The sequence below is a fragment of the Amphiura filiformis genome, chromosome 9 (assembly GCF_039555335.1).
Source record: "Amphiura filiformis chromosome 9, Afil_fr2py, whole genome shotgun sequence".
Lineage (NCBI taxonomy): Eukaryota > Metazoa > Echinodermata > Ophiuroidea > Amphilepidida > Amphiuridae > Amphiura > Amphiura filiformis.
Genome location: NC_092636.1, coordinates 19,360,070 through 19,376,404, shown reverse-complemented (window position 1 = coordinate 19,376,404; position 16,335 = coordinate 19,360,070). Strand labels below are relative to the sequence as shown.

The 16,335-nt window shown below is 38.8% G+C and overlaps 1 protein-coding gene across 1 annotated transcript; it reads left to right on the top strand.

Annotated features, from left to right (window-relative positions):
• The first annotated feature begins 13,930 nt into the window (after window positions 1–13,930).
• Window positions 13,931–16,123, top strand: LOC140160006 (uncharacterized). The gene is made up of 3 exons (XM_072183273.1): window positions 13,931–14,046; window positions 14,365–14,472; window positions 15,003–16,123. Exons 1-3 carry the CDS (start codon window positions 13,938–13,940, stop codon window positions 16,121–16,123), a joined length of 1,338 nt encoding a protein of 445 aa, XP_072039374.1. The 5' UTR covers window positions 13,931–13,937.
• Window positions 16,124–16,335: the final 212 nt, after the last annotated feature.

Genomic DNA, 16,335 nt, shown 5'->3' with positions numbered 1-16,335 from the left:
TGGTAGCTTTGCTGACACCAAAACAACATGCAACACATTCAGCCATACACGTATATTGACCAACAATGGAAGGACCTAGAGGAGCTTTATGGTGAGCATCTTCTCCCAGTGTTGGGGCCATTGGTTGGCAATGCATCAGATGGTGACACCAGGCGTCGGAAATGTAAGTTAAGCAGGACTGTTGTAGAGCCAAAAAGCCAGGCCTACACAGTTGATCATCCAAATTTTGGAATCTGTGCTTCACTGAAGACCAGTAGTAAAGGGCAACAAGTAGTGTACAATATGATGAACCAGGACTACATTCATAATGGAAAGAAACTACTAAACCTCCTCAACCACAGCAAGAGGATCTTGTCAATCGGTGGCAATGTTGCCCATATCTTTCTGCCCGTGTCATTTGGCTTTTGATGCACAAGATATTTAATACCAATAATAGCAAGGTTAGTTACAGTTGCATGAAAAATATGAGGTCAATCATCAAGTCGCACAATAAGATCATCAAAGTAAGCACTCGTAAACAAACCGAAAGCATAAAGAAATGCAACTGTATAATTAAAGCAAATTATCCCCTAGTGTACAAAGCTACTATAGCACCTGATGTGGAATCCAAGATAGGGCTTTCAGGAGGATCATTCAAAGATAGATTCCGCAATCATACAAAGTCTTTCTGACATGAAAAATATGAGAAAGAGACAGAGCTTTTCAAACATGTTTGGAATCTTAAAAGAAACAATTACAATTATGATATAAAATTGGATCGATTGAGCCCATATTTATTGGTCGAGCTATGAGATTTAAAATATTGGACAAGACGTAGTCAAGTCCAATATTTTGAAACTCATAGCGAGACAGAACGTCTTCTTTCAAGGGGACATTAAGCAAGCTGCATATTGCAACCATAAGCCTGGCAACTTTCAACATGGCCATGAAGGATAAGTAGCATATACCTACTGGATCCACCAGCACATAGGGCAGTACAACAAAAGAGTAATACCAGCATGTGTGGTGATGAAGATCAGGGATACATTTCCAGAAGAGAGCAATGACAGCTATGTGTCGTACAGAGATGTGGATGAGGATTCAAGGCCTATACATACTGAATCCGCCAGTGCATAGGGCGGTAATACTGAAAAGTAATACCAGCATGTGTGGTGATGAAGATCGAGGATACATTCCCAGAAGAGAGCAATGACAGCTATGTGTCGTACAAAGATGTGGATGAGGATTCAGGGCCTATACATACTAAATCCACCAGCGTCTAGGGCGGTATAGTAGAAGAGTAATACCAGCATGTGTGGTGATGAAGATCGAGGATACATTCCCAGAAGAGAGCAATGACAGCTATGTGTCGTACAAAGATGTGGATGAGGATTCAGGGCCTATACATACTAAATCCACCAGCGTCTAGGGCGGTATAGTAGAAGAGTAATACCAGCATGTGTGGTGATGAAGATCAGGGATACATTTCCAGAAGAGAGCAATGACAGCTATGTGTCGTACAGAGATGTGGATGAGGATTCAGGGCCTATACATACTGGATCCCCCAGCACCTCTAGAGGGCGGTATAACAGAAGAGTAATACCAGCGCATGTGGTGATGAAGATCGGGGATACATTTCCAGAAGAGAGCAATGACAGCTATGTGTCGTACAGAGATGTGGATGAGGATTCAGGGCCTATACATACTGGATCCCCCAGTGCCTCTAGAGGGCGGTATAGTAGAAGAGTAATACCAGTACGTGTGGTGATGAAGATCAGGGATACATTTCCAGAAGAGAGCAATGACAGCTATGTGTTGTACAGAGATGTGGATGAGGATTCAAGGCCTATACATACTGAATCCGCCAGTGCATAGGGCGGTAATACTGAAAAGTAATACCAGCACGTTTGGTGATGAAGATCAGGGATACATTTCCAGAAGAGAGCAATGACAGCTATGTGTCGTACAGAGATGTGGATGAGGATTCAGGGCCTATACATACTGGATCCCCCAGCACCTCTAGAGGGCGGTATAACAGAAGAGTAATACCAGCGCATGTGGTGATGAAGATCGGGGATACATTTCCAGAAGAGAGCAATGACAGCTATGTGTCGTACAGAGATGTGGATGAGGATTCAGGGCCTATACATACTGGATCCCCAGTGCCTCTAGAGGGCGGTATAGTAGAAGAGTAATACCAGTACGTGTGGTGATGAAGATCAGGGATACATTTCCAGAATAGAGCAATGACAGCTATGTGTCGTACAGAGATGTGGATGAGGATTCAGGGCCTATATATACTGGATCCACCAGCGCCTAGAGTGGCATAACAGAAGAGTAATACCAATACGTGTGTGCACCCTTCTCAGTGCACATTCCTGTTTGCTGCCTTGGTTCCTTCCTTTTGCTTATGATCTCCAAGCTGTCTACTTTGCTTAATGGTAACTTGGTCCTTGGGGTTTATTGATTGGCCAAAGTTTTGAAAATGACTTAATTTTCAATTTCAAGTAATCAATAAAAAGATTTTTTTTGAAGTTATACCGATTGATTGATCTGAAATTTATTTTATGTCAATTCAAATTTATTGAATCATTATATATTAGCGTGAGGTAGAAACATAACAAATGTCACTCATCTTACATGTCAATGTCAATGCTCGTATTTAGATCATGGATGTGAAAACGTCTAGCAATGATCGCTCATCCACACAGCACTGGACATTGCGCACGGTTCAACCTCATCCGAATCATCCAGTCCAACTACAAGATTAACTAGGCCTACACCAATGGCCACATCAACCCCAAGAAGAAGTCAGCAAATTTGAAGTAGACCTAAGCATGTGGCGAGCTCAAGTCAAACAACACCTTCGCTCCGCCAAAGAGTGCGGGCGTTGACTTTTGTTGACATTAATGCGAAGAAAGGGACTGGAAGCAAAGTGGTGAAGGTAATGTAGAAATTGTGGACAGCCATGACTACAACATGTTTGCTAGGCTGAAGAAGGCACTTGAATATGCTAAAAATATTTGGCCCTTAAGAGTTCTCTTTGCAGAAATCATAGAACCACCAGTAGTTCCTCCTACCCCTGTCCCTGCTACAGCAAAGAAAACAACAGTCGTTCATATCAGTCATTGGTGGAGTTCATAGAAAACTGCAGCAGAGTAGAAAGGAAACCACTGGAGACAAAAGACTCTTATCAGCAGTGTGGACCTATGTTACAAAGCTTAACATATTTCAGTCACATTAGCCCAACTGGTGGGTCAAGCAAAGTTGTTACTGAAGAGTTGATAGCATACCTGGATGAAAAAAATGTTGACAAGAATGCTATAAAAGCTGTTGGTTGTGATGGTACAGCCGTCAATACAGGATAACGAGGTGGCATAATTAGATTACTCGAAGTGACCCTACATAGACTACTACAGTGGTTCGTATGCCAGCTCCATGCCAACGAGTTACCGTTGAGACATCTGTTCCAACATCTCGATGGGCCTACCACCGGTCCACACAAATTTTCCAGTCCTATCGGAAAGTCACTTCCGAAATGTGAGAAGCTTCCAATCGTGGATTTTGAACCGCTAAATTGTGTTCTACCGCCAGGTATCAATTCTGACAACTAAATGGCTAGCTGAAGAATAAGTTTGCCTACTTAGGTGGTCATCATCAGTCGGCTGCGGAGCAGGCGACTACAAGCTTTCTCCTACTAATGCGATCTTGGGCAAGCGAAACAATTTTGTTTGGCTGCAGCATCTTAGGTGGTAGCGGAATGCAATGTGATTGTTGCATGCTACATCCTTTTCAACATCAACAAGGATGACTACATACATGTATAGAAGGCTTATGATGATTTTAGAGCTCATAAAAGAACTAGAATTCTGATTGAACAACTAAATGGCCAGCTGAAGAATAAGTTTGCCTGCTTAGGAGGTACCTGCCCTACAGTAAAAACACCCAATGCGGAATGCAATGTGATTGTTGCATGCTACATCCTTTTCAACATCAACAAGGATGACTACATACAGGAGGCTTATGATGATTTTAGAGCTCATAAAAGAACTTGAGTTCTGATTGAACAACTAAATGGCCAGCTGAAGTATAAGTTTGCCTGCTTAAGGTGGTACCTGCCCTACGGTAAAAACACATGCTACTGCTTGCTATATAATTGTTGCATGCTGCGTCCTATTCAACATCAGCAAGGATAACTACATACAGGAGGCTTATGATGATGTCATCCAACCAGACAATGATGGTGCCGGTGATCTGGAAGCCCCTGATGCTAATGAATTACTTGGAATTTATATCAACAATGAGGAGATCTAGGACCAGGGATGAAGATACTGTGGACAAGCGGCTACAGGATGCCAGGTAACCTCGGTATTTTCTTGTCAACCTAACCCTAACCCCCCAATTAGATGTCGATTGACAGAATAGCAGTCAACGGATTACTGCTTACTGTGTAACAACAATAGGTTACCTGGCGTCCACGTAGCCACTTCTTACTGTGGTGGTGCCAAACATCAATTTCGTCCCAGCTATTTGCTATCACACCGTTTTGCACATTATCAACATGCCAGAATTTGTTCAAAGTTCAGACAATGTCAAAAGAATTGACAAGGACATTAAGGACAAATTTCAGTGGAGGTGGCTGGAGGAGAAGGATGCAAACAAAGACTATTATAGCTGCTACGTGCAAAAGGTAAAAAAAACAGGTGAGTAAAAGCTTCCGAATTTGACTAACAGGGCATAGTTTAGTGTCATAATTTTGCATAGCAAATAATTACTGTAAATCAACTTAATTTCGCGTGATATTTAATTTCGCGAATTTCGCGAGGAGGCAAAATTCGCGAAATTAAATATCACGCGAACAGGCATTGAGTTTTGCAATGTGACAGGTGTGCTGTAAATCGCACGCCTGGATAACCCGAGGTGTGCTTTTAGGTGTGCTGCAAATCGCACACCTAAATAAACCAAGGTGTACTTTTGTCAAAACTGGTGTATGACTATGATTTCATTTTCAGCTAAAACTTAGCAATTGTGACAACATACATGTACTTTTTTAAATGGCCATGGTAAAAGCTCTGGGGTAATGAATGGTGTATACTGCATAGATGTCCCTGGACTTTGGACTTATTGCTAGTGTCATTTGTAATTTTTTTTTTTTTTAATTAGTTTTTTTTTGGATTTAGAATGTCCCTAGAATGTCCCTGGAACTTTAGAATGTCCCTGGAATTTTTTTTAATTTAAAAAAAAAAATTACAAAAAAGATTTTAAAAATTATAAATTCTTGTTTAAAATAGGCAAATTTGTAAATTATGTTCACATAATAATCTATGAATGATTTTAAAATGCATTTGTTTTGTATGCTTCTTTACTTCATAAATAGGTTGTAATGTGAACATCAATTATAAATTTGCCTATTTTGAACATAATTTATAATTTTTTAAATCTTTGTAATTTTTTTTCAAGTTTAAAAAAAATTAAAAAATATTTCCAGGGACATTTTTAAGTTCAGGGACATTCTAAATAAAAATAAAAACTTAAAAAAAAAAAAAAAAAATTTTTTTTTTTTTTTTTTTTTTAGGTGTGCTGAAAAATCGCACCTCGGCATATTTTCAGGCGTGCGGCGCGTGCGAATCGCACTCGCACGCCTTAAAACTCAATCCCTGCGCGAATTTGAAATAGCGTTTGAAATCATGCCGACTAGCCCATAGTGCATGAAGCTTCCAACGTCTCACACAGTTCACAATACAGCCACGATCGTGCAATGGAAGTTGTTTAGCTGCACGAGCATCGACTCTCTGTAAAAATATTAAACTTTACTGCCCAATTTATATAGTATTTCATGTCAATAAAGTATTTTCTATTGTAATATTGACAAAATTTTACCTTAGTTATTAATTTTGGTGCATATTGATGGCATATTTTATGCAAGGTTTCTGTCCGACCATATCTGTGACATCGTTTGCCATGTAGCGAAGGCCACAGAAAAGTCACAACATGTTTGCTAGTCTTGATCCCAGATGTCAACCTGATGTCTTTTATTTCCCTATTCTAATTCTGTTATATTTTTTTTTCTTCCTTTTCTTTCCTCTCCATCTTTCAATTTCTTTATAACTTCTGTAGGCAAATTATTAAACATTTTCCTTTCACCAAGTAATAGAATTTGTTCAAACTTTACTGCCTCACCAGCATCTGATCCCCCGACCCGATCTATGCGTGCCAATTAAAGTGTCAGTAAAGTGAGATTTAGAATAAGACTACGAGCACATCCGGGCTAGCTCACAAAACATGTGCTCAGCTCAGGCCCTGGCTCAGCTCATCGAATTGATTGAACACACCACTCGTGCCATTCTTCTTGGACTTGTGTTACTATAATAAAGAATTGATCTGCTTTCCTATTTTGTGACTATAAAATGAAGAGCCGTTTAGGGAATTCAGAAGTACTAATGAATTTGCAACAGTGGTGTAGCTGTCAGCTGTCAACACGATCAAAACATCGCCGAAAAAAAAATGATCAGAAGAGCAATTTTTACGATCACCAGCTAATTCATGGAATCATTATTCAGCCTTGTGATGGAATATATTACTAGTAGTAGGCCTACTCAAACCATGGAACTGCATGTTTTATAGACCCAGTACAGCATGCTCCCATTAAGGTATTTTTGTAATATTATTGGCGTGGAAATTGAAAATTAAAATGCATAAGCTTACTGACTTCAAAATTCGGAAGACTAAGATTCATGTCAAAATTTTGAATTCGCGAAATTAAATCTCCGCGAAAATGTTGACAATCCCCAATTCGCGAAATAAAGTATCCGCGAAATTAAGTTGATTTACAGTATGTATATAGCAATGATGTTAGTTTGTGTGATTGCATAGCGATTTGGCTAGATTGTGTAGCAAAATGCGATACCGGTTATATTATGTCCTGGTGACTAATAGTATGCACTACAGAGCAATGACGGTAAAAAAAGCCAAAATCACACAGCAATTGCAACAGAAGAAACAGGCTAAAAAACTATGAGATAAGGCAAAGCGGCAGAACTAAAGGTAAGCAACTCATATGCTTGAATGGGATTCAACCTGATAGTGAAGTATCACTCTTGGATTTTTGAGATATATGCACTGTAAGAGTTACATACCATTGTATAAAGCTTTGTGGATTAAAAATTGAATAAGCATCAAGTACATGTTTGTAATAATCATGACATCCATATGATTTTGTTTTTGATTAAAATTATCCCTTTTCTGGTTGCAGACTCGAGAACTGTTTAATTTGTCTATGAGTTTGTAACCAGAAATTGGTGTTTTCTGTTGAACAGGGGGTAAAGAGGCCAATGTATGTCAAAATGATGGGCAGGGGAGGTTCATGGAGGATGGAAATATTGGGGTAGCGGATGACATACCGTATTGTTTGTAATAAACGCCCCGGGGGCGTTGCATTTTTCCAAAAGGGGGGCGTTTATTGGAAGTGAATTGTCAGTGAAAAAGCTTAAAAATCGTGTTCAATTTCCCGATGGTGCTCCTATTAAAAGGAAGGATTTCCACTATACATGATGGCGGCGCCCACGGAAAATGATATTTTCGTGGGGAATACAACAAAATTACACCTGTAAGTGCATGGAATTAGTGAAATTCTACCATAATTAGGCAATCAAATGGATGGGAGTTGAGTCATAATAGGTTTTGTCCATTCAATTTAGCGATCGTGACTGACATGATGCAAGTTTTAAGCTTACCTACACGATATGTCATGGAAATGTTAGCATTTTTGTCAATTTTCACAGACAAATTGGAGGGGGGGGGGGCATTTATTAGAGGGGGAGCGTTTATTACAAACAATACGGTATGTGCTCTTGGAGCCATCAACCACAGACCTGCCAGTAGAAGAGGTAACAGCACAAGAGAAAGCAGGACCGTTTGGACCTAAATTTGGGAGGCATTGGTTGCAGCTCCAACCTTTCTACCAATGCCGATACAAATTCATTCAATGTGATCAATTTCATTTGTATTATCAATTTTAATAATATTAAGAATTTGTACTGCTCAGATATTAATTAATGAGACAAATCATATTTTATAGCTTATATATTTCATTAATCTTCTCTTCCAGATTAAGCCTCTAACCTTGGTCAAATCACTGTCAATGGCATAGTCCCTCAAAAGAATGAAGTTCAACTTAAAATTTTATTTATTTATTTATATTTATTTCTTATTCAACCTGGGGTGACCAATCAATGCACTGGCACTGTTCTCCCTTGGTTCCCAGGTGGAAAATACTCAACTGGCAATATCACTAAGTGTTGGGGGGGGGGGGATACAACAGACTTGACTTCAAAGTTATCTATAGGAGACAAAATTTCAAAGAGCTACCTGTAGATGATTTTGCAATGCTTTTGCAGCAATTTTATTGAGGTACGTCCCTAAAACAAATGTAGAACCATATTCAAAATCAAGTCTTATATAACATTATAGGTCAGGCATCTAGAGACATATTTCATCTCAACATCATGCATCATGTATAATGAACAATTCAACAATGCCAATAACGTCTTTGATGGATCGCTTAAAATAATGAAAAGAGAGGGGAACGATGTCACATGCAGCAATTTCTGAAGACCTGGACAAGCTCTTCGCAGCTGACACCCTGTCAACAAAAACTCCATTACCGATACAGCATCTGGTCTTCTTCAGCCTGCAATTTATGTTTTTTAGCGAGGCAGGGAGGGCCTGCGGGATTTGAGCAAAGGGCAGATGGATCAGGCAATGAATATCTGACACCAACATGTAACGAGCACAAGAAAAACCACCCAGCCACACTGAATATCAATGTAAGAAAAAAAAAAATGCAACAAATGATGAGCAATGTCCAGTACAGGCCTATAAATTGCAAAACTTCATCCAAAGTGCCACTACCAACATCCCAAGAAGCATGTAAATTCACATGATCAAATATGGTATAATAATTGCCCTCTAGGTGCAATACCATCGGTAACATCATGAAGGAAATATCACTTGACTTAAAGCTGTCCCAAATGTACACAAATCACTCCATACGAGCAACAGCCATCAGGGTCTTGATTAAAAGAATCAATAACAATTACGTCCCATACAGAGGGCAGTGTTTTAATGAATATTCATGATGATGCAATACATCACATCTGTTTTGCGTAATCTCTGATATTTCATTCACTCTTTCTATAGCTGCTTTTGAAACCAGCATGTATAACTCCATAAAAACTTGTGTCTACTGTATAAATGAGGAAAGTTTAAATTTTGTTTTGTTTGTGGAAAAACAGTTACTAAGAAAGGTGTTTTTGAAAAACATCTGAAACTGTGCTGGGAAAAGTTTGGCAAGGTGAAAGTCCATTTAGTTCATCGGTTATTTTTTCTCTTATCATTAAAACTTGTTTAAGGCCAATATCGTTGCATCCAAGAACTCAAAAAGTGTTCCTTCTCGGTCCACTCAACCCAATCCTTATGAAAAGGATACATCTCCCACATTAAATGAGATTGACGGCGAACATTCAAGTCCAAAAGATTAAATACAAGAAAGTGAAGTGTCCACAGTGTGCATCATCAATAACTTAATCTAATCTTACAAGGCACTTGCCGACCCTGTTGAATCCATCTTTATGGTTCAACAGAATTTGAGAGGAAAACACACGAGAGCCGAGTTGGGAATCTTGTTCACTCAACCGGTACGAAGCAGGCTGTCGGTGATTTGCAGACAGCTGTTATTTACCACGGGAAATAAAAAACCGAGTACCAAACTCACGCATGCGCATATCGCTTCGGCGCTGATTCTAAAAATAACCCGGGGAAAAGTCGCCATTTTAAATTGTAATATTTTGAGTCGGCCGTGTTTTTAATAGCAATAATTTCATTTTATTGCGATCGGAGTATAATTTAATAATAAGGAATTCAAGCATTATGTAGCGGACTTATTTCTTCACTGTGATGTGAGTTCTGTTTGAATTATGTAGGCCTACGAGGCCGGTTTGAGAGTCGAAACTGTTGCTCATTGCTTTCGAACTTCGTTTTCGTGTGTACAGTGCATGCAGTATCATAGTATGTAAACACGTTAACGTCACGTACCATATCGCATTTGCGTTCGCTGTTTTTGAATCATAAGCTTCCTTATAGAACACAAACATGGGGTTAACAATCAAGCACGTGTAAGACATGTTGTATATGCGGGAATTCTGTGTCAAAGAAGAAAGCGAGAAAAGAGATTTTATCAACATGGCGGCCATCCAAAACATACGAGAAGGACTTTGAATTATGCTTTGGAGCTGCAGCAGAAAACAGAACTGGGGATTTATGCCCATCGTGCAAAAAGCAAAAGTAACGCGATACCGTGGAGACCGCGAAAAGACCTTCGCAGATGCTTTAGATAGCAACGTATCATCCAACAAAAAGTTGATGGGCAGCAGCAGCAAAACACTCTCACTTTCCATTGATTCACCGACAACTGCAACTCTCACACCAACTTCAACATGTTCAAGTAAGCTTACTACAAGTACAAGATCCTTTGGTGATATAACCAATACAATTCATCATCATGAACTTGTGCGTACTGAACATGATTATGCACAGCCACATTTACCGACAAGTACACCATCAAACCAGGATTTTGTGAATACAACTTCTCTGACACAGTCGCCATCTTCTTCGGTACCATCAATGACAATGCCTGCATCACCAACAAGTCCAAAGAAAAGGCTTCGAGATGAAAGTCCACCACCTAGTCGGTCCACTCGACCAAAAAATATGCCTTCAACTTCCCCGTCTACAAGCAACCAACACAAGCACATGAGTTATTTGCCAGTGTTGTTTTTGGGATGTAAGTTACCTGGTACGGTAGTGGATAACATTTTTTCATTTTTGGATGACCATGATATTGTGATGCTAACTGTGAATTTTATATTGCCTGATATGCAAAATAATATGGCAAATATGGAACGGCAAAGGAGGAAGGATATGTCCGAGTTGAATAATGTATCCGATGGTGAACTAACTAGACCACAAAAACAGCTACTCGGAAAGCTCATCAAAAATAGAGAAAAGAATGTAGACTGTGATGGGTGCATAGTGATTCCACAGGTTGGAGCAGGCAAAGGAAAACGCTTCTTAAAAATACCGAAAGTGCAATGTGGAAGTGGAAGTGCGGGAAAAGAACAAAAATAAAGCGATCTCAAATAATTGAAAAAGTAGAAAAAATCGTATCAACACCTTCAATCAATACCGGCAACAAAAAAGATTCAATTCACCCCCAGCGAGTTAACACAATCGCCAGAGACCGAGAAGGGTATGCCTTGGCAGCTGAAGAAGCTGGGTTGAAGGTTGTGGGCAAATTCAACAAAGACACTGTACTTGCTCTTGAGGTGTTATGACACCGCGCATGTGGCGGGTATTGAAGCGGGTGTTTAAATCAGAAGTGGGGTGGGATGTGTTCGGCAGTGTGGACAAGATGCAAAAAGAACTAAAGACTATAGAATACCAATACGAGTGTGGTACTGTGACATCGTCAACTGGTGACATTGTTCACTACGTAAGAGTTGCAGATATTTCCGAAGTCGTGACGCAAATTGTTGGTGAATTGTATCGTGCAAATGAGCTAATTTACTTGGACAATCTACAAGCCAACAAATTATGGCTTCATGTTGCTGCAGATAAGGGGGGGAAAACAACTAAACTAATACTTCAAGTTATCAACCAGAAGGACCGTCATAGTATTGACTTTGCTAAGCTTATAGGGTACTTCGAGGGGAAAGATAATCGGGCCAACTTGGAAGCCGTATTTGGCCCAGTACTTACAGCCTTGCAGGAGTGTGTTGACAACATTGCCGAGTTAAACTTGCAGCGGCCTTTACCAGACCAACCAACAGAAGCATGTTGCAAGGATTATGTCAGTAAATGTGATGGTGAGTAAAATTTTACATTTTATGATGCATTCTATTATCTCATGAAGGCCAAATATTACGAAAAAAGGTTTGTCTCAGAAACAACGTATAAAGTTTTTACACTCAAATTGTTGTGCCACAAATCTATTGCATGAAGTTTTTTAAGAAAGCTCAAATCGTATAGCAATTTATAATTTGAGACCAACCTTTTTTTGCCTGATTGTAACTGTACTTATCATGTTGAAATTAAGGCAGTGACTCAAGCCGGATATTTGGGTACCGCCCGTTTTTCCCTACCGGATTACCCGAATTAAATTTTTTTTTTTTCGGCTATGTGGTGTCCCAGGACCTAGAGCTAAATGCTAGGATCATTCATTGTTAACTTATAAAAAAAAAAAAATTTTAATTGTGCTCATGTCATACTCTTTTAATGATTTCAAAATGCATTGAATTTGTATCCATTTTGAAATCATTAATAGAGTAGGACTTGATTTATTCAGAACACATAGGCCTACAATTTTTTTTTTTGAATAAGTCAACCATGAATGATCCTAGCGTTTAGCTCTAGGTCCAGGGACACTACAAAGCCCCGATTTTTTTTTTGATTTTTTAAACGTTTGATACAGGTACCCGGTTACCTGCCTGAAATTTACCTCGGGTACCCAAATACGTCATTACCCGATAGGTCACAGCCTTAGTTGAAATGTAACTGCGCTGAATTTTTTGTCAATGAAACCTTGTTCTTGTTATACAATTCAAAATTTCAAATAATACAAAGGTGTGCAATTTTTTTTTCCTGAATACAGACACCATAAAGTGGAAGCCTCTTCAACCATTCAACCAAGCCAATGCAACTCAGGCGAAGACTGCAACTACTGTGCGAAGAAGTGCTGTTCATCAATTGAAGACAGAAGATCCATGGCAAATTCATCCCCTATGGACTGTAGCCCTCTGCATAGACCAAGTGCCCCTGCAGGTTGGTTGGTTTGTTTTGTTGAATTTTGATTACTTGTAAGCAAAAAATAGGTTTCAATTGACTCGCAGTAATTACTGAATTCCTATATATGTTTAATAAATCTCTGGCATCCGCATGATATACGATTGTAAACTACAACCGAAAAAAGCTAAAGAAAAACAACAAAAGTATGATGTTAGGTTTTTACTAAGCAGCTGTTACTAAGCTTGAAGCTCCTGCAAAATATGCACACATATTTTACACAGTGCTTGGTAAGTACATGTATTTGTATGTGAAAAAAGAGAACATATTTTGTAATAAAAGATTGCATTTTTTTTTTTCACAGATGTGATGATTCCAAGCCAGCTACAGCCTGCACATACATGTAGTAGTACATGTACTGCCCATTCACCAGACTCCAACTCTCCTGTATTGCTTGTAGACCATACAAGTCCAGTCTCTCCCAAACCCCAGTCAACCCCTTCACCAAATTGGAATTTAACGCCATGTAAGTAAAATCAGTGTTTATTGTTGAAATTGTTTTTTAATATTGTGTGCATGTGTAGTTTTTTTTTTTCTTTGTCATTGATTGTTTTCATCTAGTCAATTTGCCATCAATTAATTGAGCACTGTGAGAAAAAAATTCTCCCACCTGCCACCCAACTATGATGTAAAATTTGATCAATTGAGTCCATATTTATTGGTCGAGCTTACTATGAGTTTTAAAATATTGGACGAGTCCAGTCCAATATTTTAAAATTCATACCGAGACCAATAAATATTGGGCATAAAAATCCAATTTTATCATTATTATGTTTTGGATCATTATTCACACACTTGGATTCATCAAAACATCAACAAAAAAATGCTGGCTTTGGCGGTGAAAAAAGGAAGCTCTGCTTGCACATATACATGTGTAGGCCTATTAACAAAAATACAATGTATGCATTTCCCAATCCCACATATCTTGAAATCTGCCTGCAGCGCTTCTTGTTTTAATTAATTAATACTAACAAGCATTAAACACTGTTTTAAATATACATGTAATTTCTTGATTATGCTTAACAGGTCACACTGAAAGAGCGTTGATGCCAAATCTGCCAATGCCTCAATCCAGTCCACCAAGCCTGACAAATGATGAAAACCAGTCATCTTTGAAAACTAATCATCCATCTTCAAAGCCATCAGAAGTCCAGTCCAAACCACCTACATGTAAGCTGATTTCTGAACTGACATTTTTAATACAATTCAAATAACCTTACATGGACTGTTTTAAATTGCTTTTAAATTTGCAATCTTAAGCTTCCATGCTGTGTACTATAAACAAAAGGAATATTTTCTCACATTGCTTGAAAGCATAAAAAGCGAAAATAAATGCAGCATAAAAATTTCCACATTTACAATATTCATAGGCTTTACTAAGTAGCTGTTTGATGAATGAAACCGCAAAATTGAACAGAAAAATTAAATACCGCTGAAATATCCTGCTACACAGTACCATTAATTGCATGTAATATTTCTTGCCTTCAGGTCTGGAAACCCCACAGCGACACCATTCCAACTCATGTAGACTTCAGCCTCGCAACCTTCTGTCCCAGTTGAACTCCACCAAGGAACCACCATCACCTCAAAAAAGTGGTAAGTTTTGTTTTGATGAACCATACTTCAAAGCTTGATTATTTGTATTTGATTGCAATCAACCAGTGATATGCATGGTCGGACAGGAGGGTCTCGGATACTTTAGTTTGTTTTGACATCAACACTGCATTATTATACATCGGCCTACATGCACTGTATGCAAATATTTTCATGTGTGTGCACTACACATGTATGTGAAGCAGTGTGGCTGTTTGTACATGTACACAGCTCTCAAGCCTATACAGCTGCACATGCACAAACAGCTGTATGTGGCATATGGAATGTATCTAGTCACACAAAAATAATGTAAAAGTGGAAATAAATACCGAAATTTATTTATTTTATTTTATTTTGGCACAATTTTATTTCACACTTTTTTCTCTTTCAATAATGAAGTTTAAAAGCACATAGCGCAAAAATAAATAAGGGTAGTGTGAAAATTCCCACTTAGTTTACATGTATGACATACATGTAGGCCTACTTTATGAAACATTGGAACACTTTTTTTTTTTTTTTTTTTTTTTTTCCAGATTGCAACCTGTTCTACACTGCCTGCTGTCTGACCACGGGAGGTGATTGGGAAGGGCTAGCCAAATTTGTTGGGCTCTCTGGACCTAATGGAAAGTTTTTCTGCAACCACTGTTTGGCGACGCTTGATCAGGTACCCAAAGGAATGCCACATGCTGCCCACATTTTGCCTAAGTATAACCAGTATGCTCAGGAGTGTGAATATACGTTGCGGACGTTTGACGGGTGCAAAGAGAAGAGCACAGAGTATGAGGCTGCTCTTGAAGCTGCAGAAACAGGAAGTAGAACAAAATCCTCAGTAAAAGCAATGAACTTTGAAAACTGTGTAAATTCCCCATTGCTTACCGGTGGCAATGTAATAGATACAGTGAGCACAACACCACTGCACATCAGTTTAGGCTTAGGTTTGCATATCCTTAACATAATTGAAGGCGAGGCGATAAAGTTAGATAAAGAAATTAAAGATAGCGAAGGACATTATGATGCATTTAATGTAGTGTATGAACGCAAGAAAGAAATCCTTCTTGGCTGCCAGGAACAGAAACTCAAAATTGAGGAAGTTGAGGAAGAGATCAACCAAGTCAACGAGAGGAAGCGCAACATAATCAAAGAAAGAGCAATCTTCTTCAAGCCTGACAAAAAGGGTAGACTAAACAATTCAGATATAGCAGTTGGTGTAAGAGAAAGATTCGCACAGCTGGGCAAAGAGAAGGATGCACTACTCAAAGAGAAGGAAAAGTTAGAAAAGAGTCTGAAAGCTCAAGAAAACAAACTTTCAAAGGTGCTTGCTGAACTTGATAACATTAAAGGTCCATTTAAAACCAGAGTTGATGACTTGTTAGACAGCATGAAATTAAAGAGAGCTGCATACCACAGTGGGGCCTTAATAGGACCCGATGTAAAGAAACTTATTGAGAATACCAACATACTAAAGTTCAGCAAGGTATTTGAGCCAATAGAGTTAAAGGTACATAAACATTTGTACTCAAAATCAATCAGAGCAGAGGAAGAATTTGAAGTGTTACACAGATTTGGAAGTGAACAATTACAAGTCAAATTGGTGGCTCTCCTGAAAAAGTTCAGTCAGTGTTACAAACTGTACACAGCCAACAGACCTTTTTAATGTCGACACGAAATAGAAATCCTTAGCGCCCGATGTGCCAGTTTGGGAAACTGGTTTCCTGTTAATTTTCCGAATGAAAATCTGAAACGGAAATTCCACTTGTTGACAGTTGACGTACCAAAACAAGCGAGGCGATTGAGAACAGTTGGCATGATCACGGAGCAAACCATCGAGAGCATTCACCCTTACATTAATGAATTAGACAGACGGTT